Source organism: Notothenia rossii (assembly GCF_949606895.1).
Source record: "Notothenia rossii genome assembly, chromosome: 7".
Classification (NCBI taxonomy): Eukaryota; Metazoa; Chordata; class Actinopteri; order Perciformes; family Nototheniidae; genus Notothenia; species Notothenia rossii.
In genome coordinates this window covers 38,330,071-38,357,183 of record NC_136905.1, presented here as the reverse complement: position 1 = coordinate 38,357,183, position 27,113 = coordinate 38,330,071, and the positions used below count along the sequence as shown (strand labels likewise).

The 27,113-nt window shown below is 43.3% G+C and overlaps 3 protein-coding genes across 5 annotated transcripts in view; 2 read left to right on the top strand and 1 right to left on the bottom strand.

The window, feature by feature from the left end:
* stt3b (STT3 oligosaccharyltransferase complex catalytic subunit B) overlaps positions 1-18,360 on the top strand; it is a 39,323-nt gene extending 20,963 nt beyond the window's left edge. Inside the window, exons 7-16 of the mRNA XM_079694359.1 lie at positions 1,433-1,579; positions 5,188-5,236; positions 6,040-6,194; positions 6,721-6,932; positions 12,999-13,186; positions 13,818-13,989; positions 15,007-15,180; positions 15,363-15,476; positions 15,665-15,871; positions 16,293-18,360. Of these exons, the coding sequence (XP_079550485.1) occupies positions 1,433-1,579; positions 5,188-5,236; positions 6,040-6,194; positions 6,721-6,932; positions 12,999-13,186; positions 13,818-13,989; positions 15,007-15,180; positions 15,363-15,476; positions 15,665-15,871; positions 16,293-16,373 (1,499 nt within the window). The 3' untranslated portion in view covers positions 16,374-18,360. The remainder of the gene's footprint in view (positions 1-1,432; positions 1,580-5,187; positions 5,237-6,039; positions 6,195-6,720; positions 6,933-12,998; positions 13,187-13,817; positions 13,990-15,006; positions 15,181-15,362; positions 15,477-15,664; positions 15,872-16,292) is intronic.
* Positions 18,361-19,139: 779 nt separating this feature from the next.
* Positions 19,140-21,471, bottom strand: kiaa1143 (KIAA1143 ortholog). Its single transcript, XM_079694002.1, has 3 exons — positions 21,224-21,471; positions 20,772-20,916; positions 19,140-20,595 (listed from the first exon to the last, which is right to left on the bottom strand). The coding sequence occupies exons 1-3, from the start codon at positions 21,335-21,337 to the stop codon at positions 20,384-20,386; spliced, it is 471 nt and encodes a 156-aa protein (XP_079550128.1). The 5' UTR covers positions 21,338-21,471; the 3' UTR covers positions 19,140-20,383.
* A 22-nt stretch (positions 21,472-21,493) lies between these two features.
* On the top strand, positions 21,494-24,088 carry LOC307047207 (transmembrane protein 42-like). 3 transcript variants are annotated; one of them, XM_079694001.1, is made up of 3 exons: positions 21,494-21,775; positions 22,918-22,986; positions 23,109-24,088. In XM_079694001.1, the coding sequence occupies exons 1-3, from the start codon at positions 21,617-21,619 to the stop codon at positions 23,250-23,252; spliced, it is 372 nt and encodes a 123-aa protein (XP_079550127.1). In that variant the 5' UTR covers positions 21,494-21,616; the 3' UTR covers positions 23,253-24,088. The 3 variants fall into 3 exon arrangements, with proteins under 3 accessions (XP_079550127.1, XP_079550126.1, XP_079550125.1); XM_079694000.1 differs by having other exon boundaries at positions 22,840-22,986; XM_079693999.1 differs by having other exon boundaries at positions 22,777-22,986.
* Positions 24,089-27,113: the final 3,025 nt, after the last annotated feature.

Here is a 27,113-nt window from a genome sequence, read left to right as displayed (position 1 = left end):
CATGAAGACTATATCCTCTTACCAGAGATGGAGTACTCGAGTCCTGGACTCGGACTCGAGTGCCGATTTTCGGTACTCGACTCGGACTCGCGCACTGATTGACGCGACTCGGACTTGGACTCGTGAATTCTCGCGTACGCTGACTCGGACTCGTGAATTTTCCCCCCCACGATGACTCGGACTCGACTTGTACATTGACACTCTGGCTTGGACTCGGACTCCTGAATTTTCCCCCCCACGATGACTCGGACACGACTTGTACATTGGCGCTCCGACTTGGACTCGGACTCGAGCAAGTTTTCTCTGGAGTCTGATGTCCTCTATCCTGGCATACACCTGTGAGGCGAGTTCACGTACTGGGCCCCGCTATTCCAGTCTAGAGATGTCTAGAGACACACCCCGCATCGTGCTGTATGCTTTCACACATTTTGCTTCCACATTGGAAAAGAGCAGCGCAAAATGCTCATTATGTGGAAAACAATATTGAAGAGAAGGCTCCGTAACACATGACTCTAAGGATCGAGTTCAAAAAGTGCAAAACGAAAACTTTACCATAGGAAAAATATTGGCATATAAATATAATCACTTCTCTAAAAGGTAACTCATTTTAAATATAGTTAGACACATTAAAGGTCATTTACAATAATAATAATAATAATAATAACAATATTAATATTAGTAATGAGCTTTATATTTGTATAGCACCTATTACAAGAATTGTAGCCAAACTCTCTTCACAGCAGTTCGATTAGTATACCATGACAGGATAAAAGCAATGTAGAGGAGCAGCTACATTTCAACACATATATCCACAAAGGTTAATATATGAAGACTTGTGACTCGTACTTGGCTTGGACTCTTCTTAGGTGACTCGGACTTGGACTCTGACTCGAACACAGGTAATGATGACTCGGACTTGACTTGGACTCTTCTTAGGTGACTCGGACTTGGACTCGGACTCGAACACAGGTAATGATGACTCGGACTCGACTTGGACGCTCCTTGGGTGACTCAGACTTGGACTCGGACTCGACTACGACTCTCCCTTGGTGACTCGGACTTGGACTCGAAGAGTGACTTGGACTCGAGAATTGGTGACTTGACTACAACTCTGCCTCTTACCCACTTGACTAACTCAGACTGCCAAAGCCTTTAGCTGATTAGCATCAGCTGAACTTCAGAACTGATTGATGACACAGAACAAGGACAGTGGTTTATGCCTCTCCATTTCATTACATCAAAACGGAATTAGGAAGGGGTCTCCTATCCATACTGTCCACAATTACATCAACCAACAACACTTTTGATGTGTGCATGTCATTATCGTTTTAAGATAAACTTGATTTTTTTTAAAGCGTCGGGGTACATATGTATTTTCCAATCTGAGTGGCTCATAAAGATATTTTCTACAAAACTAAGCGTTTCTCTGCAGGAGTGTTCGTGCTGCTGCAGGTCTACGCCTTCCTGCAGTACCTGAAGGACAGACTCACCAAGCAGGAGTTCCAGACTATGTTCTTCCTGGGAGTCTCTCTGGCTGCTGGAGTGGTTTTTCTCTGCGTCATTTACCTGACATACACAGGTTGGTTCACATTGTCTTCTTCTGAGTAGCTCTTGCATACATTTTCTGCACAGGGAAAAAAACGTACCCAACCCATCTCCCTCCACCCATGTATGTATCCATATACAATGGGGCAACAAAGTATTTAGTCAGCCACCAATTGTGCAAGTTCTCCCACTTAAAAAGATAAGAGGCCTGTAATTTTCATCCTAGGTACTCTTCAACTATGAGAGACAGAATGGGGGGAAAGAATCCAGGAAATCACATTGTAGGATTTTTAATGAATTAATTGGTAAATTCCTCGGTAAAATAAGTATTTGGTCACCTAAAAACAAACAAGATTTCTGGCTCTTACAGAGCTGTAACTTCTTCTTTAAGAGCCTCCTCTGTCCTCCACTTGTTAACTGTATTAATGGCACCTGTTTGAACTCGTTATCAGTATAAAAGACACCTGTCCACAACCTCAAACAGTCACACTCCAAACTCCACTATGGCCAAGACCAAAGAGCTGTCAAAGGACACCAGAAACAAAATTGTAGACCTGCACCAGGCTGGGGAGACTGAATCTGCAATAGCTAAGCAGCTTGGTGTGAAGAAATCAACTGTGGGAGCAATTGTTAGAAAATGGAAGACATACAAGACCTAGGGCTGTCCCGAATACCATTTTTCGGGCTCCGGATATTCGGTAGTAATCGGCAGCGAATATTCGGTGCGGAGAGATTTGTATTTTTTCTTTATAAAAACATTTTTCCAAAGATTTTTTAAAAATATTTTTTTTTTTTCAAAAAGGTTTCATAACACGCTCCGAATCCGAGACACCTGACAACAGAAGCAGAAGCGCAGAAAGAGCATACTATTACGATTTATATTTATTTATTATCTCAGTACTCGCAAACATTAAAACTAAATGTGTCCTCTGTAGGGTAACTGTAGGGTCTGTATTGTTGAGGATGTTGATGGCTGGGATGCGTTGCACAAGTTATTATTAGGCTGAGCTACTCAACTTTATGCCATTGCCATAGCCCCAGATGTTCCCACATTACTCTTATTATTTGCACTATTCGGATAAAATTAAAAAAACTTATATAAAAAAACAATTCGGTTGCTTGCTTGCAACTATTTTCCAAGCAAAGTAAGTGCACGTTTTTATCATGTTTAAAGTTACTGTTTAAACGGCGGATAAAGCAGCTTCATCATGGCAACTTGACAACAGCTAAGCTAAGCTAGGCTACTACTTACAGCATCCAGGTGACTTTTCAGAGTTGTTGTGCCACCGTGGTAGGCCAGTTTCTTATCGCATATTTGGCACATATTCTTCTTACCGTCGTCCAATTTAAAATGGTCCCACACAGCTGAAGTCTTCGGCATTTTGTGGGTGAAGCGAGGTGAAGCGTGCCGTTTGCGTTCGTGACTGAGTGAACGTGATGTCAGGAGCACAGGCTGAGATTGTATATATTTCCGCATTTTAACAGTGCAATTCAAAAGTATAAATATAGTATACGTAAGAATATGGCAATTCACCTTTATTAATAGCATACATTTAGAAGAAAAAAAGAAAAAAAAAAGAATATCCGAATAATGAAATTGGAACCCGAATAGTTGGCCAACGAATGAATATTCGAATAGTCGAAGACCACTGATAATCTCCCTCGATCTGGGGCTCCATGCAAGATCTCACCCCGTGGGGTCAAAATGATCACAAGAACGGTGAGCAAAATCCCAGAACCACACGGGGGGACCTAGTCAATGACCTGCAGAGAGCTGGGAACAAAGTTACAAAGGCTACCATCAGTAACACACTACGCCGCCAGGGACTCAAATCCTGCAGTGCCAGACGTGTCCCTCTGCTTAAGCCAGTACATGTCCAGGCCCGTCTGAAGTTTGCTGGAGAGCATTTAGATGATCCAGAAGAGGATTGGAAGAATGTCATATGGTCAGATGAAACCAAAATATAACTTTTTGGTAAAAACTCAACTAGACGTGTTTGGAGGAGAAAGAATGCTGAGTTGCATCCAAAGAACACCATACCTACTGTGAAACATGGGGGTGGAAACATCATGCTTTGGGGCTGTTTTTCTGCAAAGGGACCAGGACGACTGATCCGTGTAAAGGAAAGAATGAATGGGGCCATGTATCGTGAGATTTTGAGTGACAACCTCCTTCCAACAGCAAGGGCATTGAAGATGAAACGTGGCTGGGTCTTTCAGCATAACAATGATCCCAAACACACCGCCCGGGCAACGAAGGAGTGGCTTCGTAAGAAGCATTTCAAGGTCCTGGAGTGGCCTAGCCAGTCTCCAGATGTCAACCCCATAGAAAATCTTTGGAGGGAGTTGAAAGTACATGTTGCCCAGCAACAGCCCCAAAACATCACTGCTCTAGAGGAGATCTGCATGGAGGAATGGGCCAAAATACCAGCAACAGTGTGTGAAAACCTTGTGAAGACTTACAGAAAACGTTTGACCTCTGTCATTGCCAACAAAGGGTATATAACAAAGTATTGAGATTAACTTTTGTTATTGACCAAATACTTATTTTCCACCATAATTTGCAAATAAATTCTTTAAAAATCAGACAATGTGATTTTCTGGATTTTTTTTTTTCTCATTTTGTCTCTCATAGTTGAGGTATACCTAGGATGAAAATTACAGGCCTCATCTTTTTAAGGGGGAGAACTTGCACAATTGGTGGCTGACTAAATACTTTTTTGCCCCACTGTATGTGTTTGTGCATGTGTTTTCAAAAATTAACAACAGAAAGGCAATATTTAATTTCCCTTTGTGTAACCAATTCAAAGAATGCTTTCCGTCTTGTTTTACTCCTAGTAACTGCAAGCAACCTTTTTCTCTGCCAAAGAATAAGAAACCCCTGAGTGGACTAAATTAACTGCTATAGTTGTGAAAGCCCACTCAGACTGAGGTCTGAGTGGGAAAATAGTGTGTTTTAGTGTGTTTTAGTCCTGGTCTGGTTTGTGTTCACACACAAACAAACCACGAGTAGTAAACAAAAAGTCATACAGACTGACAGGTTCCTCTGACAGTTCTAGTAATTATCATCTCATCAGTGCATTATCAGGACATCTGATGTGTATTTATGTTCTATGGTTTCACAAAGCTCACTATGAAATAGGCCTAACAGATGATTTTGTCATTATCGGACATCTTGTGAAAATAATGACTAACAGGATGCTACTTGGCCATTAGCCTGGAAGTAAGTATTGAGGTCTAATTAGTGTGGGATCGCTGTCACACACTCTTTAATACAGATGACCTGTACAATGGAATGAAAGTGAATAAGTAGAATTGAAATACTAGCAATAGCTTGTTATGATTCAAATCAGCCATCCATGATCTGCAGTATGTGTGCTAGGAACACCTGCTGGCTTTATAACTACAAGAGATGCAGGTCAGAGAGCTCATTACAGCTGATCAGGTCTGCAGCACTGCAGTACAGGCACATGAGAGAATGATTATATGATGGGCACATCAACCAATCACCAGTCCACTGATGCCTGACAGAATACACAGATCACAGAGCGTGCGAACAACCTGTGTTCAGGTTGGTGTTTGTTGTGTCTGTCTGTGTTTTAAATTTGTGTGTGTGTGTGTGTGTGTGTGTGTGACCCTCAGGTTACATTGCTCCATGGAGTGGGCGCTTCTACTCCCTGTGGGATACTGGGTAAGGCCTCACAGTTGTTATACTTTTGCACTGGGGTACCTTACAGTAGTACTGTTAATAATTAGATTTTAATTATGTGCAGTAGCACATATACCTATAACTCTTTTAAACTATTCGAAACAAAGTGTCATGGTGGATGTCCATTTTGTAAAGATGTATACCCGCATGTTTACTTGCTGATGGAAGTCTTAATGTTTTGTTAAGTAATAAACACATGCTCGGAATAATAATTGTATTCTCATGCGCAAGTGAAACAAATACAAATAATGAATTAATTATCCTCCCAATTTTTGAATGAACAATGTTTCAGTCCGATCCTAAAGATATCATTTGCATAAAAAGATTATCACACTCTGTGTAGCTGCCAAAATGTTCTCATGGTCAAACATGCAGCCTCTCATCAAACCCGGAACAGATAATGCTCCCTTTCTCTCATCTTTCAGGAAACTGTGAGACTGCAGCATCAGTTTTTAAACCCTAAAACTCTCCCTCAGTGTATGTGACCATATCGTTGTGTGTTGATGCACACACCTTAATATTTCTTTCTAAAAGGATGTCAAGTTTTGCTGCAGTAAAAGTAACGAGGTCAGCAACAGACCCAAGATAACTGACATCAGCCAAACCTGAATAAAATCTCAGAGCTTCACTTTTAATAAGGTCGTCAAGTAGGAATTAAAAAGGAATCCAATGAAATATTCTGCCATTTTATCTTAAAGGGAAATGATAAAGACCATTGTTTTTTGTTCCTTTGCCTAGGCATGCTTTTCCTGTGTTATCTGACTGCTCTTCCATGTTCTCCACAGCTATGCCAAGATCCACATTCCCATCATAGCATCAGTATCAGAGCATCAGCCCACCACCTGGGTGTCCTTCTTCTTTGACCTTCACATCCTCGTCTGCACCTTCCCAGCAGGCCTCTGGTTCTGCATTAAGAACATAAATGATGAACGTGTTTTTGGTGAGAGCATATCATGGAAAAAGTAACGTACAAAATACACAAAAACAAATGTTTTCACAATCTCAAAAAGGTCAGCTGATCGTAGTTGAGATCAGAAAGAAGAAAAACAATACAGACAAATCATGTATTTATTTATGAAATGATTTGAAACCAATGGGCCCTGATAGTGTGTGAACTCTTGAGATGTATTTTAACTTCTGCTAAAACACAACAAAAAGGAATGAGTAACAGTAATCACGAGAACAACAATAACTTCCTATATGTCAGATTATTGAACTTGGTTGACTTCCTGTTTTGTGACATGTGCTAAGAAAGGATGTCCTGTCAGTGAGCATGTGGAAAGTATGATCATCCTGTGGAAAGGGCTCAGAGGCAGTGTACCTGCAATATGACTCAACGGCACTAGATGAAAGTAAATTGAATAATGAAGTTATGTTTCAAATGAAATCTAATTCACAGAGCTTGAGTGGTACCGTCCAGGTCAGCTGGAATCTCATTATCTGTCTCTCTGCTCTCCGTCCACCAGTGGCCCTGTATGCCATCAGTGCTGTTTACTTTGCTGGCGTCATGGTGCGTTTGATGCTCACGCTGACTCCGGTGGTGTGTATGCTGTCGGCGGTGGCTTTCTCCAGCGTCTTTGAACACTACCTGGGAGACGACATGAAGAGGCAGAGCCCTCCAGTAGAGGACAGCAGCGACGAGGACGACAGGAAGAATGCTGGAAACCTCTACGACAAGGTGAGCGGCCATGTAAAAGTGTGTGGGATGTCATGTTGTTTGATTAAACTTGGTTGACCAAAATGCACAAAAGAATTACTTTATTACATATGTGTTCCATTCCCCATACAAAAGAACGATGTCCTTTCAAAAGTTAGAATGTTGCTGTTGCTCTTTTTTTAATAATTCAATAAATATTTAAGAACAAACTTAATATACAACGCAACTCATACCTAACTTGTTTGAAGCGCCACTTATCATTTTTTTCATATTAATCAGAAGACAATGGGTGTTTCTCAATGTCGAGTAAAGTTGCTCCAGAGCCACTATTTCACTATTGACTGTATAGGTGTGAAAATTAAACACTTTTTGAAAAAAATATCATGAATAAAATATTTGTATATATTTATAATTCTGCAAATATTACGATAAATTCACAGCTATTTTGCGGCCTGGCAGTAACACCTGGGGTTGGGAACCCCTGGGTTAGCGGATTGAAATTAGCAGCTGAAGAGCAAGATATTTTTCTAAGGATGTGTAAATTAGACAATTGTTGACATGTTTGCAACAACTTTATAGAAGCACTTTATAACATAGTGGAAGTTGTAAATATTACAGTGACATATTACTGCTGTCAAGTGTCATTCTTTTACAGCACCAGTTTATCGTGGTAATTGTTACAAAAAGGTTAGATGAAAAAAACTAGGAACTAAATAAGATGGCTAGAGTCACAAAAAATGTATCCTTAGGTGCTTTTATTGACAGCCAACATGCTGAAAAAAAGGATTTTACGCGAAGAAAACAAAAACCTCATATATACATACAGGTCGAGGACATATGGTACTCTCTGCTCTACAGTCAGACTCCCCGAAAACACTTGTGGCCAGGGTTTTATATAGGACAATCCACTATTTATACCCCTAACCAATGTCATTCTAATCTACAAACACATTCACAATGCAGGACAAATTACCCAAACACAACAAATCAAAATAGGTCAACATATTATATCTGAGGTTACCTACTGTAACCCCAGCTTCTATGAGTAAATGGCGCAGCCCTCGAAGGCTATCGCTATTGGGTAATCCCCCTGCGCCCCCGCGCAGCAGTGAAACACTTGTAGTCCACGCCCACCCGCAAGGTGGGCCCCACCCTCGGGCTCCCTTCCGGTATAAATAGGAAGGTGGCCCGGCAATCTGCTCCCATACAACATAACTTTTCTTCAGCTATTCGTAGAGCCAGTGGGGCCCCGCACTTAGAGGGCTGCGCCATTTACTCATAGAAGCTGGGGTTACAGCAGGCCTATTCAACTGGCGGCCCGCGGGCCAGATGCGGCCCAGAACCAACTCCCGAGTGGCCAAGCCTCCCGTAGCCAAATTCCTACACTAGTACAGACCATGGACGCAACACTCCGCGTTGCATAGAAACCACCAAACCACAACGCAGCACGTTTTTTGAAAGTGCATCTAGTGGTGTTAGTAACGGTGGTCCTATGATAGCAACCCTAGAACATGTCTCTCTCAACTCTGAAGCGTAAACAGAGACAAAACGGTCATTGATCTTGTGGAGCAGATCCAGGTCAAGCTGGACCTTTTCGCGACCGACTTGAGCATGGGTCGGATGCTGTATTTTAGCGGCTGCAATGCCGTCTCTACACACTTCGAAAAGGTGCGAGGAGCCAGGGAATAACCGAACGGCAAACGGTTGTACTGGTACGATATTCCCTGGAATGAAAACCGCAGGAATTTCCTGTGTTGTGGGATGATGGGTACGTGGAAGTATGCATCCTTTAGGTCTATAGAGGTGAACCAGTCTCCCTGGTGAACACACTCTAGCACCCTTTTGACCGTCAGCATGTGAAACGGCCTTTTCATTATTGCCTCGTTGAACGCTGACAGGTCGAGGATGGGTCTCATTCCCCCCGTCTTTTTCGGGATAAGAAAGTAGCGGGAGTAATATCCCTGATTTTCTTCCCCTCGGGGAACCCTGGAAATAGCCTCTTTCAACAGGAGTTCCCGTAGCTCTGCTTGGAGCGCCCGACACTGTTCCCGGGATGACAGGCGTGTCTCCTGTATCCCGTTGAACTGTGGGGGGGGGGGGGAGGCGAACTGCAGGGTGTACCCTCTGCTGATCAGCCTGCTCATCCATCTGTCCATCAGACACACGCGCTGCCACTCCGAGAAACACTCTGAGAGCGGGCGCACATGCTCGAGATGTGTTGTGGTTGTCATGACGACGAGCCACGCCAGAGCCCTCGCCGCCGCTGCCCGTGAGGCAACCTAAGGTGGGCCTAGAGCGAAAGGGCTGTGAGGGGGCCTCCACACGCTGCGTTTCACTCCGACTCTCATCGTGAGGCGCGTACACGCTCAGAGGATGAGTAGAGGTGTGTGCAGTAATATCCACATGAGGCGTTACCACGGCGCTCATGGGCTTATTGTGACCGTGTGTAGGTGGCAGATCTCGGACAGAGGAATGCCGCGAGGTCTGTGGTTTAATAACCGAAAAGTTATAACCATCAGGCCCCCGCAGCGAACCCCGCTGCCTACTAATCAACAGATTGGAGGCAGCTGGCGTAGTTACTGCGCTCTGTAACTTATTAACCGATAGATTAAAATGTGCAGCCTTTTGTAACGAACCCTGCTGGCTATTAACCGATAGGTAATAGGCACCTGGTTCACCCAGAGTGGGGGATATGTGAAACCCATTTGAAACTGATGACAAAAGGTTGGAAATTAAGCTTCTTTTATTTCCTTCACACTCCCCGCCAAACCGTCAGGGCCGGCTCTGCTTCCTCGGCGGCTCTCGTGGAGCAGACGACGAACGGGAGTACTTTTCTTTTTTCTTTTCTGTTGGGGGGGCTGAGGCTCGGGACGGTGCCCCTGCCGACGCCGACGGGCGAGTCTGCCGCCTCGGCTGTCTCTCTGCCTGCCGCTGTGGCCGGGTTGGCCGCTGCTGCTGCCGCTGGTGCCGCTGCGGCTGTGCCGCAGGCTGGAGCCAGCCAACGTGCTGGCGGATATCATCCGCCTGCTCCGCTGCTGCTTTCATGGACTCTACCATGGCCAAAAACTGGGGTCCGAACAGCCCGTCCGAGCTGATCGGAGCGTCCAGCAAGACCTTCCTGGCCGGCTCTGTAACAGCCGCCTGTTGCAGCCAGAGTTGGCGCTGGATCTGCGTCATCCACGCTTCGATCCTCGTCTGGGAGACAGCCGCGGCCGCGCACAGCGTGAGCGCCGTGCTGGCCGCCTTGCCGATCTCCTCCGCCTCCTCTGGAGCCACGGTGGTGGACCGCTCCACCAGCGTAACCACCGAGTTTGCCAGCAACGCAATGTTATTCGCCGCCGCAGACGCCTGAACCGCACACTGGTGCGCCCGGTCAGCCTGGCGGGCGACATACTGGTCCTTGGGGGAGGCCAACACAGGGCGCCGTCCGGCGACCAAGTTGGCCTGCTTAACCCCAAAGAACGCCGTCAAGCTCTGCTCCAGAGCGGGGGTGGTTGCGAAACCCTCGTCAGTGAATCCCTCCACCTTAGTGAAGGGAACAAAGGTGGCCACCGGAGCCCTCAGGGTCCTCGGGTTCGCCGCAGCCCCCTCCTGGTACCTCCTAATGGCTGGGAAGCGCGGCCAGATCAGGTCACTCGTGCCCGTCTGAACCCGGGAAAAAACTCCGGCCATGTCATCCAGAGCTACCTTTTCCCGTCCTAGGGGAACGAGGAGACCCTTGCTGGCTGCCGGCTTGCCGATGATCTCCGGCAGCTCCAGCATGATGCCCCCCAACGCCGGCAGTGCCGTGGCAACGGAGAGGGGAACGGGGTAGGAGTCGTCCGACTCCTGCCCAACACTCGGCTCCAGAAACAGGCTGTCGTCCCTGTGCTCCTGGACGGGCCAGTCGTCCTCCTCAGCCGCGGCAGCTAGAGCGTCCGCTCTTCGCTGCCTGTCGGCTGATGGGCGACGGGCACAATGCGAACACGCGACCTGCTGGTTGAGAGCCGCGTACGCGTGCTCTGGCCCCAGACAGGATTCGCATATCGCGTGTAGGTCATAGCTCATGATGTACCCCGTTTTACATGAGGGACAATCACGGACACAATTGTTGCTCATGACTCTAATTCCTTTCCTGTGCTTCAGTACTGCTGACGGTTGCTGAAGAAAAGAGGGAGCAGATTGCCGGGCCACCTTCCTATTTATACCGGAAGGAGGCCCGAGGGTGGGGCCCATCTTGCGGGTGGGCGTGGACTACAAGTGTTTCAGTGCTGTGCGGGGGCGCAGGGGGATTACCCAATAGCGATAGCCTTAGAGGGCGAAGCCATATACGAAATAGAACTTTCTGACCAAAGAAGCCCCAAACAATAATATTTTTACACTTGCAAGAAAAGTGCCATCCGTGCCCATGCACTACATGGTATGCTCCAATTGAGCACAGGTGTTCCCACTGATTGAGCCTCTACTTAAGGCTGCTTCTTTCTGTTGCTCTGTTGGCCTTCACAACCTTGAAGGAGAGGTTAAGCAGGTTACTTGTAAAAGACTTCCAATAAATCTGTTTTGAACAAACAATGACTTGGGTTTTATTTTATCAATGTCCAGGTAAGCTATTAATGTGTTTCCCTCAGTATGCCTTTTACCATGCCCCTATGCCAACTCTGATGAAGGCTTCTTCTTCACAGTAATATTTAGCTTCCTTTGTTTATTTACCGTTATGTTATCTATTATTTATTATCTTCTATGATCAAATCATTCTTGTCAAACAAATGGGAAGTAACCAGACATGCTGTCGGTCCTATACCCATTAAAAAAAATTATGCACGTCAATATCTGGTACACACTCTTCTTACAAAAGAGGCAAAGCACTACATAGTTCACAAAGCATTTTATTTGAGTAGAGCCATGGTTTGGATTATGAAACGCAAAGCTTGCCTTCTTTTGACATCCAACCAACAGGTAACAACATAACTAACTAAACAACACAAATAAATGCAAGACATCCAAATGTCACTCCTAAAACATCTACATTTTCTATCATGTTCAGACCTGCCTGAGCAGGACTTGTCATGTTGGTATTATCTGTAATACGATTTGTTAATTCATTGTGTTTTGGTATCTGCTTTTAAAAAGTGAAATAAATCTGTATCATCACTATTTTACTTTTCCATCCTCAGGGAAAGATGCACTGCAGTCTAGGTTATTGTTTCTGTAATTTTTCTCTGCAAATGAGTACAATAGGCGCATTCACACCGCAGTACTTTTCCCACAGAGGTTCATCCGAACTTAGTTCATCAGAACTCTTTAGGTCTGATGAACTAAGTACAGATCGCGTTCACACCGGAATAAGTCCCTGAGGGAGGATTAGGCAAATGAAGCCGCTGACGTCACTTCTTCTTCTTCTGCTTTGGGTTTACTGGCAGGTCGCAAACAACTTCACGGCGTATACTGCCACCCGAAGTTCCCGACCGGAAGTCCCCGGAGTTGGGGACTGGCTTCAGTAGAAGCTGCTGGGACTCCCAGCAGCTTCTACTAAAGCCTTCCAAGTAAATCGCCAGAGCGCCGACACCTCCTCATCTCCACCACTCCCATGTTTTCTTTTGTGTTGCCATAAGTTAGTCTCTCTGCGTTTCTGCGCTGGGCTAATGCTAATGCTAATAATGCTAATGGGAGGATAATAAAATGACGGCTTCACAAAACCTTTTGGGAGTTTTACGGGGCGTGGTTTGCAATCCGCCCAGCCAATCAGACATAGGAACCTTTTTCTCCCACGAAAGTACCTGCTCTCTAGCAGGGATGGAAAAGGGGGTAAAAAGTTTCCCATGAACTCATTTTAGTTCCGGCTCTTTTTGGTGTGAACGCGACATTTCAGAATTATATCGGAAATAAAGTGGGAAAAGTACTGCGGTGTGAACGCGCCTAATGGGAATAATGAACTGCAGGTATCCTGAAAGGCGGTGTTTAAAGTAGATGCCATAAAACGGCCTGAGAATTCTCTTGATATGGACCATAATCATCTTCTGGTATATTATTGGCTCATTTGAACAGAGCTCCTATCTTGTTAGAGTTCCAGTAAGCTTACACATGGTGTCCTGTTGGTGTCCTCTACAGGCCGGTAAGGTGCGTAAACATGTGTCGGAGCAGGAGAAGGCTGAGGAGGGCCTGGGCCCCAACATCAAGTCCATCGTCACCATGCTGATGCTGATGCTGCTCATGATGTTCGCGGTCCACTGCACCTGGGTCACCAGCAACGCCTACTCCAGCCCCAGTGTAGTACTCGCATCATACAATAACGATGGGTGAGTCATACAACACAATGGGCTTTTCCCAACCATATACACACACGTTAAGACATCATGTACCTGCCTCCATTCTAACATGATTAAAATGCCACTTTCTTGAAACTTTACTATATAACAAAACAATGAATAAAGTATGTCTGATTTTCATTGCATTCTAGAATTCTGCCATCAAACCTTTTTAAACTGATTTTCAAATATAAGTATAGCCGTACATTAGCATAACCTGTACAGTTGTATAAAGAAAGAAAATAACAAAACATTTGAGCAAAATGTTATCAGATCCAGCTTGTTACCAGCAATTACTCCATGAACTGATATGGACACTTGGGAGTGTCCAACAAGAAAAGCTGATAATTCTCGGAGAGAGGCTGTTCGTCAACACCAACACATCCTTCTGCTGAAAGGCAGAGATGGATATCAGGGGAGCAGCTTGCATAACACAGGCACTGCATGGACAGGAAGCGGTGAAGGACTGTGTGAAGGGCTTTAATGCTATGGTTCTAAAGAGCTCATAGAACAATTGTATACAAAGTTCCTTACAATAAAAGGAAAACTGATCTGATGTAATATTCACAGTAAATAATCTACTCGAAATACATATCTCTTGTTTTACAAAACCTTTGTGCAGGTCCCGTAACATCCTCGATGACTTCAGAGAGGCGTACTACTGGCTGAGGCAGAACACAGACGAGCACGCCCGAGTGATGTCATGGTGGGACTACGGCTACCAGATAGCAGGCATGGCCAATAGAACCACGCTGGTGGACAACAACACCTGGAACAACAGTCACATAGCACTGGTGAGAGCTGCTCCGCCTGTATGACCTCTGATCACACCGCAGTTACTGTGCTAACGCTGAAACTGTGCGTGCAAAGTTACAAACACATCAGCGTTGCTCCTTGCTGTCCAAGTTTTTATACGGAATTGGCATGTTCCCTTCAGTTCTTCCAGCTTTCACGGCTCAGATAAGTTATTTGCTTATGATGTACAGAGTCAGTGAGATCCATGCCGAGGAAGATTTTTGTTCCTTTCAGTATTTGGCTATCTTGCTATTCAATTGTGTTGTGCTCTATAAACACTTTGATCAAAATCACATTAGTTATAAAAAACAGATATATAAATCTAATCTATCACGCACACACAGATACAAATACATATCACACTGCAAACTCACAGACATTAGCTAACCTCTTTCCACATTGAATTCTGCATGGATCTCTCTGTTGTACTGTAAGTTGCGTGCACATAGTGAGCCAGAGCAGCATCCACTTCACATTGGGCGGCTGGGCGTTAAAATGAGTCAAGCCACAACGGAAATTAGCTTAGCAGTGGCCGGCTAGCAAACCTGCTAAAAAGTGTAAAAATATCTTTATTCTTTTTCTAAATTGATGCTATGAAATAGACAATTGCTGGCTGCCACAGTGTTGGTGGTTCACAGGAAACAGAGCAGGTGGACATCATGTATCAGTGCACTGCGAGCAGGTGGAGGAGAGATCTCAGGACTGGACATTTGTGCCACCGGTACTCCATTGATTTAGACATTCATTGTTTTAATCCAAAAGAAAATGAAAAGATGCAGCAAATCCACACATGTTCTAACTCAAATAGGTCAAGTTTCAAGACCCTTCACAGTGACATCATCAGGGTTGTCTTCTCAGACCTGATATTGCTTGGGCTCCTCCAAAGCCACTGCTCAACTGAAAAGTACTAAACTGATCATGGTGAAATCACTGCAGTGCCCCTTTTTAAAAATTCACATGAGTTCTGTTGATTGGAAAATGAAATGTAAAGTTGCTGTTCCTTTATGTTCCCACAGGTGGGAAAAGCCATGTCATCTAATGAGACGGCAGCCTATGAAATCATGAGGTCACTGGATGTTGACTATGTCCTGATCATCTTCGGGGGGGTGATTGGCTACTCGGGGGACGACATCAACAAGTTCCTGTGGATGGTGCGCATCGCAGAGGGCGAGCACCCCAGGGACATCAGGGTGAGAGAGGTCACACCAACCGCTCAGAGATGTGCTCTCTGAGGGAGCAAACTGCTTAGGGAAATCAAGGATCTCTTGTGTGCCAAATGGTTGGGCTGCTACATCAAAGGAAATCATGGATCAAAGTGTGTGAGTTGACTTTTCCCTTTCCATCTGTCTCTCTGTTTTGCCTCTGAACCCAGGAGAGTGACTACTTCACCCCCCAGGGAGAGTTCAGAGTGGACAAAGCTGGTTCCCCAACGCTGCTCAACTGCCTCATGTACAAAATGTCTTACTACCGATTTGGAGAAATGCAGGTTTGTCATCATGTATGATCTTTCTGCGCAACATGCTTCCCTATTCCATAGGAATGTATCTGTACTCTTTTCTTGCATAACTTGTTTCATTGCAAATACAAATGCTTGACAAAATAGTTTTTAAGTGGAAAATAGATTAAATAGGATTCAGACATAAACAAGCTCACTTGTCTTTATTTCTGTTTTAGCTGGACTTCCGGACGCCGCCGGGCTTTGATCGAACTCGCAATGCTGAGATCGGAAACAAGGACATCACGCTGAAGCACCTGGAGGAAGCCTTCACCTCAGAGCACTGGCTGGTCAGGATTTATAAAGTGAAGAAGCTGGAGAACAGAGACCGTGTGGAACACCAGCTGAGAGGCACCGACACCAAGCAGAAATACACCTCCAAAAAGGTACCGCCCGATCCCGATGCTATTCTTCATCTGGTGTTCAACCGTGCAATCCATCGTAACCTGTCATATTATTTTATTCACGTATTTAGGCATATTTAATAGCATTCAATGGCCATTCATTCACTTAATTTGTACAACAGTGATTATACAGAACAGGCTTTTAGGTGATGCAGGAATAAGGGTGTGTGTGCTCACTTTTCATGTCAACACACACAAAGCAAATGAAAGAGGTTTTCCCTGCAGTGAAAGAAAGGGCCTCTAAACAACAAGCACATATTAACACTGTTTTTGTACAAAATGATACCAAAGCAATGGGGTCAATGTGACCTCTGATGCGGTCTTACTTAAGATGTGATTAAAAAGGTTGATTATGTGTGATCTGAAGTGTCCAATCTCGGCTTGATTTGTCTTCTCTCTGCAGACATCCAAGAGGAAGAGGGGACACATCAAGAACAAGCTCTCCCTCAAGAAGGGCAAGAAACTGAGCAAGAAGTTTTTATAGAGAGCCCACCACCACCAGAGGCACATTGTGGACGGTAGAGGAGGAACATCTAAAACCAAACTTTCAACAAAATCAAGCAGCAACAGTAAATCCACCAACATGATGAATGAGGAACACAGTCAACCCAGGCTCCTGATATTACCATCAGCTGAGAGAATGTGTTGACCCCCAGCTGACCTTTGATCTGATAAGTGGGGTCAAAGTGCAGAAAATGGGAGACCCTACCCACACTGGTTTTAACCTGAGGAACCTTTAACTGGCTTTTCTTTTTGTACTTGAATGTGATGAGAGACAGAGAGCTGTCCTCATTCCGAGGAGCCTGCAGGAACACACCTCTGTTCTACCACGTCCCCAATCCAGAGGGAGGCCCAGTGATTTAGGGAGGAATGAAAGTGTGTTTTCTCTTTGTGTATTCAAATGTTCATAGATATTCTATTTGATGCAAAGGAGAGCAACCCAAATGCACCACCCTGCTTCTTGAGTTTTGCCTTCAGAGGTTGAGTTTTTGCTCCGATGCTTTTGGAAAGTTGAGGTCTTGGAACATATACAGCAGTATGTTTTTTATGCGTTTCATTCAAACCAATTATTAATAAGAGTATGCATGTACACATATGTGCCAACATGAAACGGCCATCACAACTCATACGGCCTCGTCCTGCTGCGCTGTCTTCAGCGTTTCTATCAGGAAAGATAACATCCTTTATATGGCTCAAGCTCCAGATCCATTTGCTCCTACATTTCCCACAATTCAGGCTTGCTGCGTTTAAACTATTATTTGTTCAGTCTTTGGAAGCTCCTGCTAGCAACAGAAGACGTCATAAAATATCTAACAGTCCAAAGCTCGTGTTTCTTTCCCTTCAGACCTTTGTTAGTAAGGCCCAGAGCTCAGCAATGAGCTAAATAATACAACATTACTTTAGATGATAGAAATGACTTCTAAAGCTATGAATCCACTCAACCAGAAAAATCCTTTAAACTGTGTGTGATTGTGAAAGCTGTGTGTTATTGTAATCTGTATCATTCACACACTGAGCTCAGGACAGAGCTCAGTGTCAGACCTTTTTAAGATGCGCTCTGAAGCCAGCCATGTACCCAGGTTTACATTTGATTGGTTAATGATGATTAATCAAAGACTCACTCAAATGAACACATCTCAATGTGTAGGCAGGGCACGTTCCATCCTTCAATACTGTGTGTGTGTGTGTGTGAATCATTTTAGTCTCTACCACTTTGTGTTGCTAGTAGAATGTGCTAGCAGGGGTTCATGTTCTGCCTGCCAGTGTGATCATTAAACACATTTGGAATGAAGCACTCAAATGTCAAACTGCTGGAAATCTATCGGTGCCTAGGAGCATTTCAAACACTATGAATGGAGAGCTCATGTCAATTCCTCGAGCCATACTGCTGTCTGCATGGCTGTCAGTCTGTCACATTCCCTCCATGTCTCTGATCCACCACTCTTCCCAGGCGCAGTATCTGCTTCAGACATGCTTCACTAACACTGAGCGTTTCCTCATGAATCTGGAGGAACAGGCTCTAAAGTGCTCCGAGGTTTCCACACGACGGAGGGACATTCAGGCGGTGGACACTCTTATTCTTTGTTATTGTCTGAATGTCCACTGTTTGATCTTTATTTCTGTCATGCAATCAGTCTTACCATTTCTCAGAATAACCAATGAATTTAGATTTGAGTGAGGTTTTTGCCCTATGATTTAATACTTGTTTCTTGAAGACATCACAAGAAGCAAATGACTCCTGCTTGAGAAACAGAACAGAAACAAGTCTCTTATTCCCAGAGCTCTAGTCAGTGAGCTTATTTATTTCATGGACGCTGGAGTCAGATGACTGAAGCTGGGCAGCGTCCCGTCAGGAAATGCGAGGATTTGTTCAGCTTTGATTTTCTAAGTCAAGGTTTCTTCCTTCAATTGTAATGTAGATGCAGGTGTGAGAATGAAACATGCCTTTTCAAATAAAGAGGTTGAAATAACTTTGTAATATTATGTCTGAATTACTATGTGCACAATGCTTGTGATATTATACTCAGGAATCCTGAAGTCAAATGTAATACTTTTTTAAGACCCTTTCCATACATTTTAAGACCTCATGGCCACTTTCATTTTTAACCGGTTACATTGGCGACACACTTTACCTCAGATTGTCCTTCCTCCTCATCTTCCAACCATTTGGACGCAGACTTGCATTTCCCCATAACGATGTTGCTTAACAACCGGCGTAAACGGACCTTCGCGCGCTATCAAGCAGTGAGCGTGCGATGTCCTGTTCAGATGACGTCAAATCCAACGGGATGCCATAAATAAACTACACAGAATCACACTGCACACCTACGCAATGATTACATTCAGGCAGACTGTAGAAAACAACCTCTTTGGACAATTTATATACTTATTGAAAACAAGCTACAAAATGTAATACCTTGGGAAATGCCGTTTAATACTTTTTAATAGCCTTCATTTTTCGCTAAATTGATCAACTTTTAATACCCCGCGAACACCCTGATACTAAACTGCATATCTCTCACACATTTTTCATATTTACATTAACTTATCTTTCTACAGTAAACATTTAGAAAGGATGAAGGCACATTGAAATGAAAAGTTAGTATCAATGTGAACCATTCCTCCATGTTAATGCTTCTTTAGCTTTCAGAACATTAACCATGCTGTCATCTACTATTCTGCTCTTCGTTCAGTGAACACACCACTTCCACAGTGCATCTGTGACCTCACACACTGAAAACAATGAGCGTACAAAACAGGATGTTTTTATATTTCAAATGTTACAGCCACCATTTTCATAAAAATGCACACAATAATCCAAACACTTTAAAAAAAACATACAATTGCATTGACAAGAACGCATGATTTGACTTTCAGCTCCTTTGTCGAAGCTAGAATATGTTCAAAACATAAATGTATGAACAATTCTAAAATTAATTATTCTCCATGTCTTAAACACTTGGACATACAAATACACAGCAGCTGAGGATGAAAAACATCAACAAAAACATATGTAAAAGAAGCAGGTGTTTCACCGTCACACGACAAGCAGCTTGAACTGTTCCGACTCCAGTAGAAGGTGGAGATACTGGGACGAAGGGGGATGACCTGGTTTCAGGAGGTTCTTTTTAGGTGGAATAGATTTCTTAAAGAACATTTTATCAAAAGTTTGTCAGTTTGCATTCAACCTCAACAATATGACAATGTGTCAATTATTTATTCCAAATGTTCACTCTTGGGATTGACTAATATGGTTCCATGTAAAATTAGCATGAAATCTAACAATCAACCTCCTGGTTTTTGAAAGTGGTGTTGCTTGATTTCCATCAATCAGATTTGTTTGCATGAAACGGAAGCAGCTGTTCTGAGGAGCACCTTCAAACAGAAGCACAGCTTTAGCACCTACTGCTGATGTTCTCTGGCCAGATGTTTGATGAAAAATGACATACAACAACACTGGTGATATTCCATGTTTTTAGCTCATGAAAAATATCCTACATCTGTTAACCATCGTTCTTTCTTCTTTTTTTAAACAGGTGTCCATTCATTTCAGTATTCAAATAAACTTCCAAGGATTCAGAACTTTTAAAATGCCTTAATGGGCTTTAGATTTACAAATCATGGAAACCTGAAACTTGTTTAAGGTAGGTCAATAATCAAAAGGTGAACTCTACTTTGCCAAGTCTGTTAGCATTGTGTCGGCTGAATCAAGATGTTTATTCGGATGGAATTGTTATTTGAAGAAAAGTTAATCTATTTAAAGTGTACTGAAATGAATCAAACTGTCGTCAGTAATATCAAGTATAGACTGTTTGTAGTCAGTGGGCTTAGACAACAACTACACATGGACAGGCTGCACACTGTTGGGGAACTCTAGGGCAATTACCCCCTGTTCCAAATCATCAATATTATGAACAAGTCACCATACACATTCAAATTTCCCCTTGGTGATTTCTGTCAGATGGCTTTATGACACTCTTTCATCAATACAAGTTAGTTCTCCTCTTCCTCTTCCTCCCCTCCAAATGATAGAAGGCTGTTATTTTTTACTTTCTTTCCAGACTTCACCTCTTTCTTCACTTCCTCTCCCTCCTCCTCATCTTCTTCATCACTCTTCTTCTTCTTGCTGGAGCTGGCCTTGATGCCCTGGAATTTGTCTGAGGAGGAGCGCTTGGCTGGTTTCTTGAAGAGGATTTTACCATCATCTGTGGACAGGACGGATGTATGTGATTCATCAAAACAGTCAGTGGTAGATCCCTGTTGATGCCTTGGCAAAATACAACACTTGGAGCCTATCGACAGAAATGTCAATAAAACATGGAACTGGACTGCATCATTCCGTTTCTGTCCAGAACAACAAAGGAACCCTTGCTGGTGTTACCTTTCTCCCCTGCAGGACGCAGCTCGTCCTTGATCTTCTTCACGTCCTCTGCGCTCAGGTCCCCCCCCTTCAGAACCACCACCTGAGGGAGCTCGTCCTCCCGGTCACTGCCGCTGTCATCATCCAGGACTGGCATGGTCTGCAACTGAGAGGAAAATAAAACACAGACATGCATCTAATGAGAGAACTAAACCCGTTTCAAATGTTTCATTCATATCTTTCCAGGCAAAGCGGTGTTCCGATGTTCGAATCAAAGTGAACGTTTATTGTTAAAAGGACAGACAATGGTTCAATCAACAGACTGTCACTGAGACCCAATACAAACACAAATCTGGTCAAAAGAAAGCCATTGCTATTATTTCACTAAAATGTCTTAGCGTTGTTCAGGCTTTGTGTTGCTAGCTTAAACGTAAATACAGGAATACAAAGCCCCACATTATTTACATATTCACCTTAGTTTCAACACTCGGTCCTTCTTTATAACCAACATCCTTCTTAAACTTCTTCAGAAAGGACGGCTCCGCGGGTTTCACCCACGTCACGCCACTGGCCTTGCTTTTGTTCATTGCAAATGAGTTATACGATCTAAAGACAAAAATGTTTGCAGGCCTAAATACACTCTACGGTTTCACCAAAGATGTGCCGCTGCAAGTCACGTGCTCTCAGGAGCTACTGCAATTGGGCGACCTTTTCTTCTTCTACTTATTTCTCCGCAGACTAGCCACATTTGAGTGCACTGCTGCCTCCCACCGGAGTGACACGACGTGACACAGAAACAGGAAGTTGACTGTCAGTGGGCTGTCTCCTCTCTGACGCTGGCCCACTCCTGCCGCAGTCAGTCAGATATGATTTCAGGATCTTTTTATGCGGTATTTGCGGGCTTTTTGGGAGCCACTGCCTCTCTCTCCGCCAAGCTGTCCCTCGGTGCCGAGCACCTGAGAGGGATGTGCGTGTCCGGGCTCAGCTGGACTCACATACCCGGAGAGACTGCAGCCTGCGACTGGGTGAGGAGGACCGCTTCAACACTACTCTGGGTCTTTAATACTTTCCGGACATGTTAGAAGAAATACATGCATATAACTCGAGGGTCATTTTCACTTAGTTTGGGACATGGTATTGTTTGGAATCCAGTGAGTCTAAACAAATGAAGTTGTTCAGTGTTCAATCTGTTCTACTTTTATTTTGTTGTTGTAACATCTTGTACAACATGCTTTGACAATACTATGTTTTTGATATGGCCGTGCCAATAAAGTTCCTTTGAATTGTAAGAGTTTTTACTCCAGGTGTGAAATATTGAATAGGAGGAAAATCACAATCATCTATCAATCAATCACACAATGTATTTATCCCGGGAAAATTCGGTTTTGTGACAGTTACTCCATTTAGAATGAAATAATAAATGAATGATATATTTGTAATACATAAGAAATGTGTTGTTAGAAGTTGTGCAATTAAAATAAATATAATTATAGCCTACTTCATGAACTTAAGAAGTTAGAGTAAAATATTAGAATAAAAATAAATAGACCTTTTCTTAACAGTAATGGTAAAAGTTAATTTTAACTATATGCTGCTACTCTATTTTCCTACTATTGATTTATTTGGCCACAAACAGTTGCTCTCACATAATGAGTCAGGCCACAATGGTACAACACACACACACACACACACACACACACACACACACACACACACACACACACACACACACACACACACACACACACACACACACACACACACACCCCTAATGTAAAAATCATGCAAGTCTCTACACGTTTTAAAGCTATTAGGTGTAGAGCCTCTATGCTCTTACATTTGCCCTGCTGGCATCACTAAGTGTTGCTGAACTGAAAAGGAGCAAGAATAACCTGTAATGTTTCATTTGTAGCATGCAGTTCAAGGAACACTCATCAGTGAAGTGAAAAAGTAATGCCTTTTATGTGTTTAATAACTACTGGAACCATTGTGGGCTAATAGTAATGGTGACACTTAAAACGGTAAGGAACCAGATGTGAACCCAAGTGAACAGAGAAGGGTTCTCCTCTCTCCTGCTGTGTGTGTGCAGCTGCTGCTCCCTCTGCGGCTGCTGTGTGCCGGCCTGCTGCTCTCCTGTAACGCTGTCATGTGGGCCTTCTTCTCCAAGGCTCTCAGACACTGCTCCTCTTCAGCCAGGGCCACGGTCACCACCACTGCGTCCAACTTCATCTCCTCAGTTAGTATTACCCATGATGCAATGATCATTTGAAAAGAAAAGAACTTGGCAGCAAATTATTCTGAAGGTGTCCAGTCTCTTGTGCCTGTGTTTCACAGCGAGTCTCTTCTGTTTGTGTCCAGGCCATCCTGGGGAGGCTGTTCTTTGGAGAGAGTCATGCAGCTCTCTGGTGGGTGGGGATCTCTCTGACTCTGTGTGGCCTACTGCTGCTGCATGAATCCACGCCTCACACACTCCCACCGAAGGAGGTCAAGAAGCACAGCTGATGGAGCCGTGATCCATGCACGCGGACACTGTTCTTCAGTCACAACTACCTGTGACAAGACTGACGAATAACGATGGGAACCCTCAGGGCTCAGTGGTCATTAATTGTCCAAATGCAACACAGTGGCACACCAACATTCAGTTGTAGTTAAGTCCATTGTGCTACACAAGAAACACATTGACAGAACAGAGCAACTGAAGAGTGGATTCCTGAAGTGCATTCTTTAATTTGCAACAGAAAGAATTTAGAAAGAAATATCTGTGGGCAGAGCATAGCACATATTCCAATCCCTACTCTGCCTTCTCCGATGTTGATAAGTGTATCTCTGTTGTATGCCATATGTGCTCCAGGCAAAAGAAGACAAGCAATTTAATCAAAACTATTAAAGTGAATTGGAGCTACAGGTCGCTGCATCAAGTGTTGCAATTTTCATAATTTCATGTGGCAAATGTTAAAACAGCGGACGGACACACAGAGCTGATGATTCATTCATCAGTCACCAGTTCAGTGCATAAAGTGCATTAACTGTTCATGCAGTTGTTTTGGAAAGGAAACGTCATTGCACATCTTGTTTTGGTGGGGTTTGAGATCAACTTTCTTTCTGAAATTGGAATTGATTAGATGGCAAGAATACCAGGAGAGTAGTTTTACAAATCCCCAGTGTGCCTGTGGGAAATGATTCCAAGCACCACAGAGCTGACTTTCAGGACAGCTGGTTCAAAACTTGTTGATTTGCATTTTTGAACAAATAAGTACATCAGAATCATGGGGACTTTTGCTGAATGTGTTAACGAGATCTTATCTGTATTTGTATAACAAATAAAATGAATAAAGGATGCCTGCTTTATCTACAAGGTCAGAGGAGGGATCCCTCTCCCAGGAGGGACAGACGTGCAATGGACGTCGTGGGTAAATTGAAAAGATAATACATTTACAACATAGGTAGACCAAATGCTTGGAAATGCATGTGTCTATAGTAAGAAGATGAATCCAGGGATGAAAAAAGACAAAAGGTACACCCTTCAAGGTGCCATCAAAACATTCGGAATAGACAACATACAACAACAGAGACACGCAGCATTCATACTAATAACAAAATAAAATGCAGGAATGAATTCACTGCTAGAGTAAATATGTATGTGTGTATAATAAATTGTCCTTAAGCCACGTTTGCACAAGAAACATGAAGTGCATTTTCTTTTCGGGAATTAAATCATTGTTGGAGCGGGGCGAGGAGTGAACTGCACCGAGCTCACATGGAGTTGATTAGATTTCAATAGAAAGATACAAGTGAATGTATTTTTTTATATCTTACAGAGTGGACAGCTGCTCTTGCATATTCTTCCAGCACAGCCGACTAAAAAGAAAACGCAGAACATCAGCACAGCACAGGCCCTGGACCATAGTTGTGTTTCACAAAGAATGTTCCAGTCTACAGTGCATCATATTTAAGTGTGCAGCATAGACTCAAGACAATAAGATAAGTGGATTTGATTTGTTCCTGAAGTCATGCAGGTGCCTGGAGGAACATCTCGTCAAACAGAAGGGACATCACCCGCCATATCTTCTTGTTCTGGAACAACAAGCAGCCCATCAGAAATGACAACGTTGTGATGGACAAACAGCTCATCCCCTGCCAGGGAGCCGCGTCCTTGGCAGCTTTTGATGAACTCTTCAAACTGCACTTCGTTTTGGGTGTAAGTTATGAGGACCCTTTGAGGAACATGGACACATTCCTTCAGACCAGTGGTTCCCAACCTTTTTTACCAAGAGCCCCCCCAAATGCCTCCTGTTGGAAGTTCCCCCCCCCCCCCCCCCCCCACACACACACACACACACACACACACACACACACACACACACACACACACACAAGGGGGGGCGCAACAGCGGTAATTAAAGTTTCAAAGTCTCAAAAATGCTACAACTACTGTCACAAACTGGATGAATGTGAAGTATTTTGTTAAAGGAGGATGAAAGCGTAATTAAGGAGCACTATTGGTGTGACTTTGATGATTATTGGACTCAGGATTCATTCATTTGGATTCCCGCTGTATGAAGAAATTAAAGGACGACGCAAGTGGAAACAATTCACAAAGGGATTCAACTGTTTAAAACACATGCTCAAAGTAAGCCGGATTTTGCCGATGTGTTTATGTGGATTCAAAAGTTGTAAATAATCTACAAAATGGAGGAGACAGATCTGATCGGAGCAACTGTGACAAATAATCCAACTGAAACCGGCATGGACAATGACTATGTTTTAGAAATGCGCTTATCCAGAAAAGCCTGGTTTGGACACTTTACGGGCAGAAAAAACATTTCTATTAAAGAAAGAATTATACATTGCTGTCTTTTTATGCCTTTAATAGCTACTAACTTGAATTTGTATTCAAATTAATTAATCAATTATTTGTTATATGTTATTGTAATGTAGAGACAAGGCTTTTAGTGACAATCATGTATTGCGTTACAATTATATATATATATAAAAAAATAAAAATAAAGTCTAAATATGATATTTGGCCTCAAATCATCTGAGGCCTGGCGCCCCCCCTGCAATCTTTGGCACCCAAGGGGGGCGCGCCCCCCAGGTTGGGAACCACTGCTTCAGACAACTCTGTACGGATGTGGAATTCACAAAGGAAAGTTCAAAAAGTGAAGGATTACAGAGCTAAAGTCCATGGAGTACTATAAGTGCCACAAGTTGGTGTTCTTCATGTGGATGCTCGTCACAGCATAACAAAAACAAACAATGTTTCGTTGCTACATTTGTGGTTCGTCGCGTCATGCACCAAGTATGGTAATTCAGCACATAAAGTACTTTGGTGGATTCCCACGTCAAAAAGATCTTGTGTTTGCCCAGCAGGGATGTTCACTATAGATCAGAAGTTTTGCAGTGTTCACAAAGCATCTAAACAGTTGTCATAGCAACATTAATATCGGCCCTAAAGGCAATGTTAATAACCCAACAGCACATCAGGGTTCCCTCGAAGATGCTTCCGACATGGACTTAGATGAGATGAATGAATCTAAAGAACTGTGTGACATCATGCATAATATACTGGAAGGTGTCGACAGTATGAAACAAAGTTGATGTTAGAATACTAGAATGAGAATGTCTGGAAAACATACTCCAATGTACTGGCTTCATGGATACAAAGAACCGTCCATCACACATACATCTCTTTCTGGCTTATTGTTGCACATTATTGTACATGGGTAGTACATTCTTTACTAACATTGTGTGGATTTATTCACTACTGTTGTTAATATTATTTCAAAATGTAACTCTTAAAGTATATATTGTAACTCCTCATAGTGTGTTTTTTGACTCTTTAGGAGTTTATTGTATGCTAATATTGTTAATCTGAATGTATATGATTATATACAAATACTCTGAGTGTCAGCAATAAGTGAATTTGGAACACTGACTAGTACCTAGCCGGTACTGGACGGGTTGCAGTGGGTATGTAGAAAGATTAAGGATTGCATTTTATTTCCATACAACTAAACATCTTTAAATCAATGAGCCGTGTTGTTTTGTGCAGAGAAAATGTAAAACTGTGGCGCAAACAAGCAAATAATACAACATCAGTCCACAAGGGATGAGGACAACCAGACTGTCCACACGGGCTTTCATTCGGCTTGAATGGGCTTCAGTCATTTTGTTGAGCCACTGTCAATAAAAGAGTACTAATTTATTGTGTTAGAAAGTTCACACTCATTCCACAGTTTGTGCCTTTCTTTTTTGGTCATTAAGGTGATGGAACAATCTTTAATGAATGTGGACTTCAGCCCTCCTCAAGAGGGGCTTGCATGTGTTTCTCGGGAGGTGCAGTGGAGACATAAACATATGTTT

What these genes read in the sequence shown, in the direction of transcription:
- kiaa1143 (XM_079694002.1), bottom strand. Translation starts at nt 21,337, where the DNA reads ATGAACAAAAGCAAGGCCAGTGGCGTGACGTGGGTGAAACCCGCGGAG. An exon ending in GACCGAGTGTTGAAACTAAG is followed by an intron (nt 20,917 to 21,223) that starts GTGAATATGTAA and finishes TTTTCCTCTCAG; the next exon opens with TTGCAGACCATGCCAGTCCT. An exon ending in GCGTCCTGCAGGGGAGAAAG is followed by an intron (nt 20,596 to 20,771) that starts GTAACACCAGCA and finishes TCCTGTCCACAG; the next exon opens with ATGATGGTAAAATCCTCTTC.
- LOC307047207 (XM_079693999.1), top strand. Translation starts at nt 21,617, where the DNA reads ATGATTTCAGGATCTTTTTATGCGGTATTTGCGGGCTTTTTGGGAGCC. An exon ending in AGACTGCAGCCTGCGACTGG is followed by an intron (nt 21,776 to 22,776) that starts GTGAGGAGGACC and finishes TAAAACGGTAAG; the next exon opens with GAACCAGATGTGAACCCAAG. An exon ending in CGTCCAACTTCATCTCCTCA is followed by an intron (nt 22,987 to 23,108) that starts GTTAGTATTACC and finishes GTTTGTGTCCAG; the next exon opens with GCCATCCTGGGGAGGCTGTT.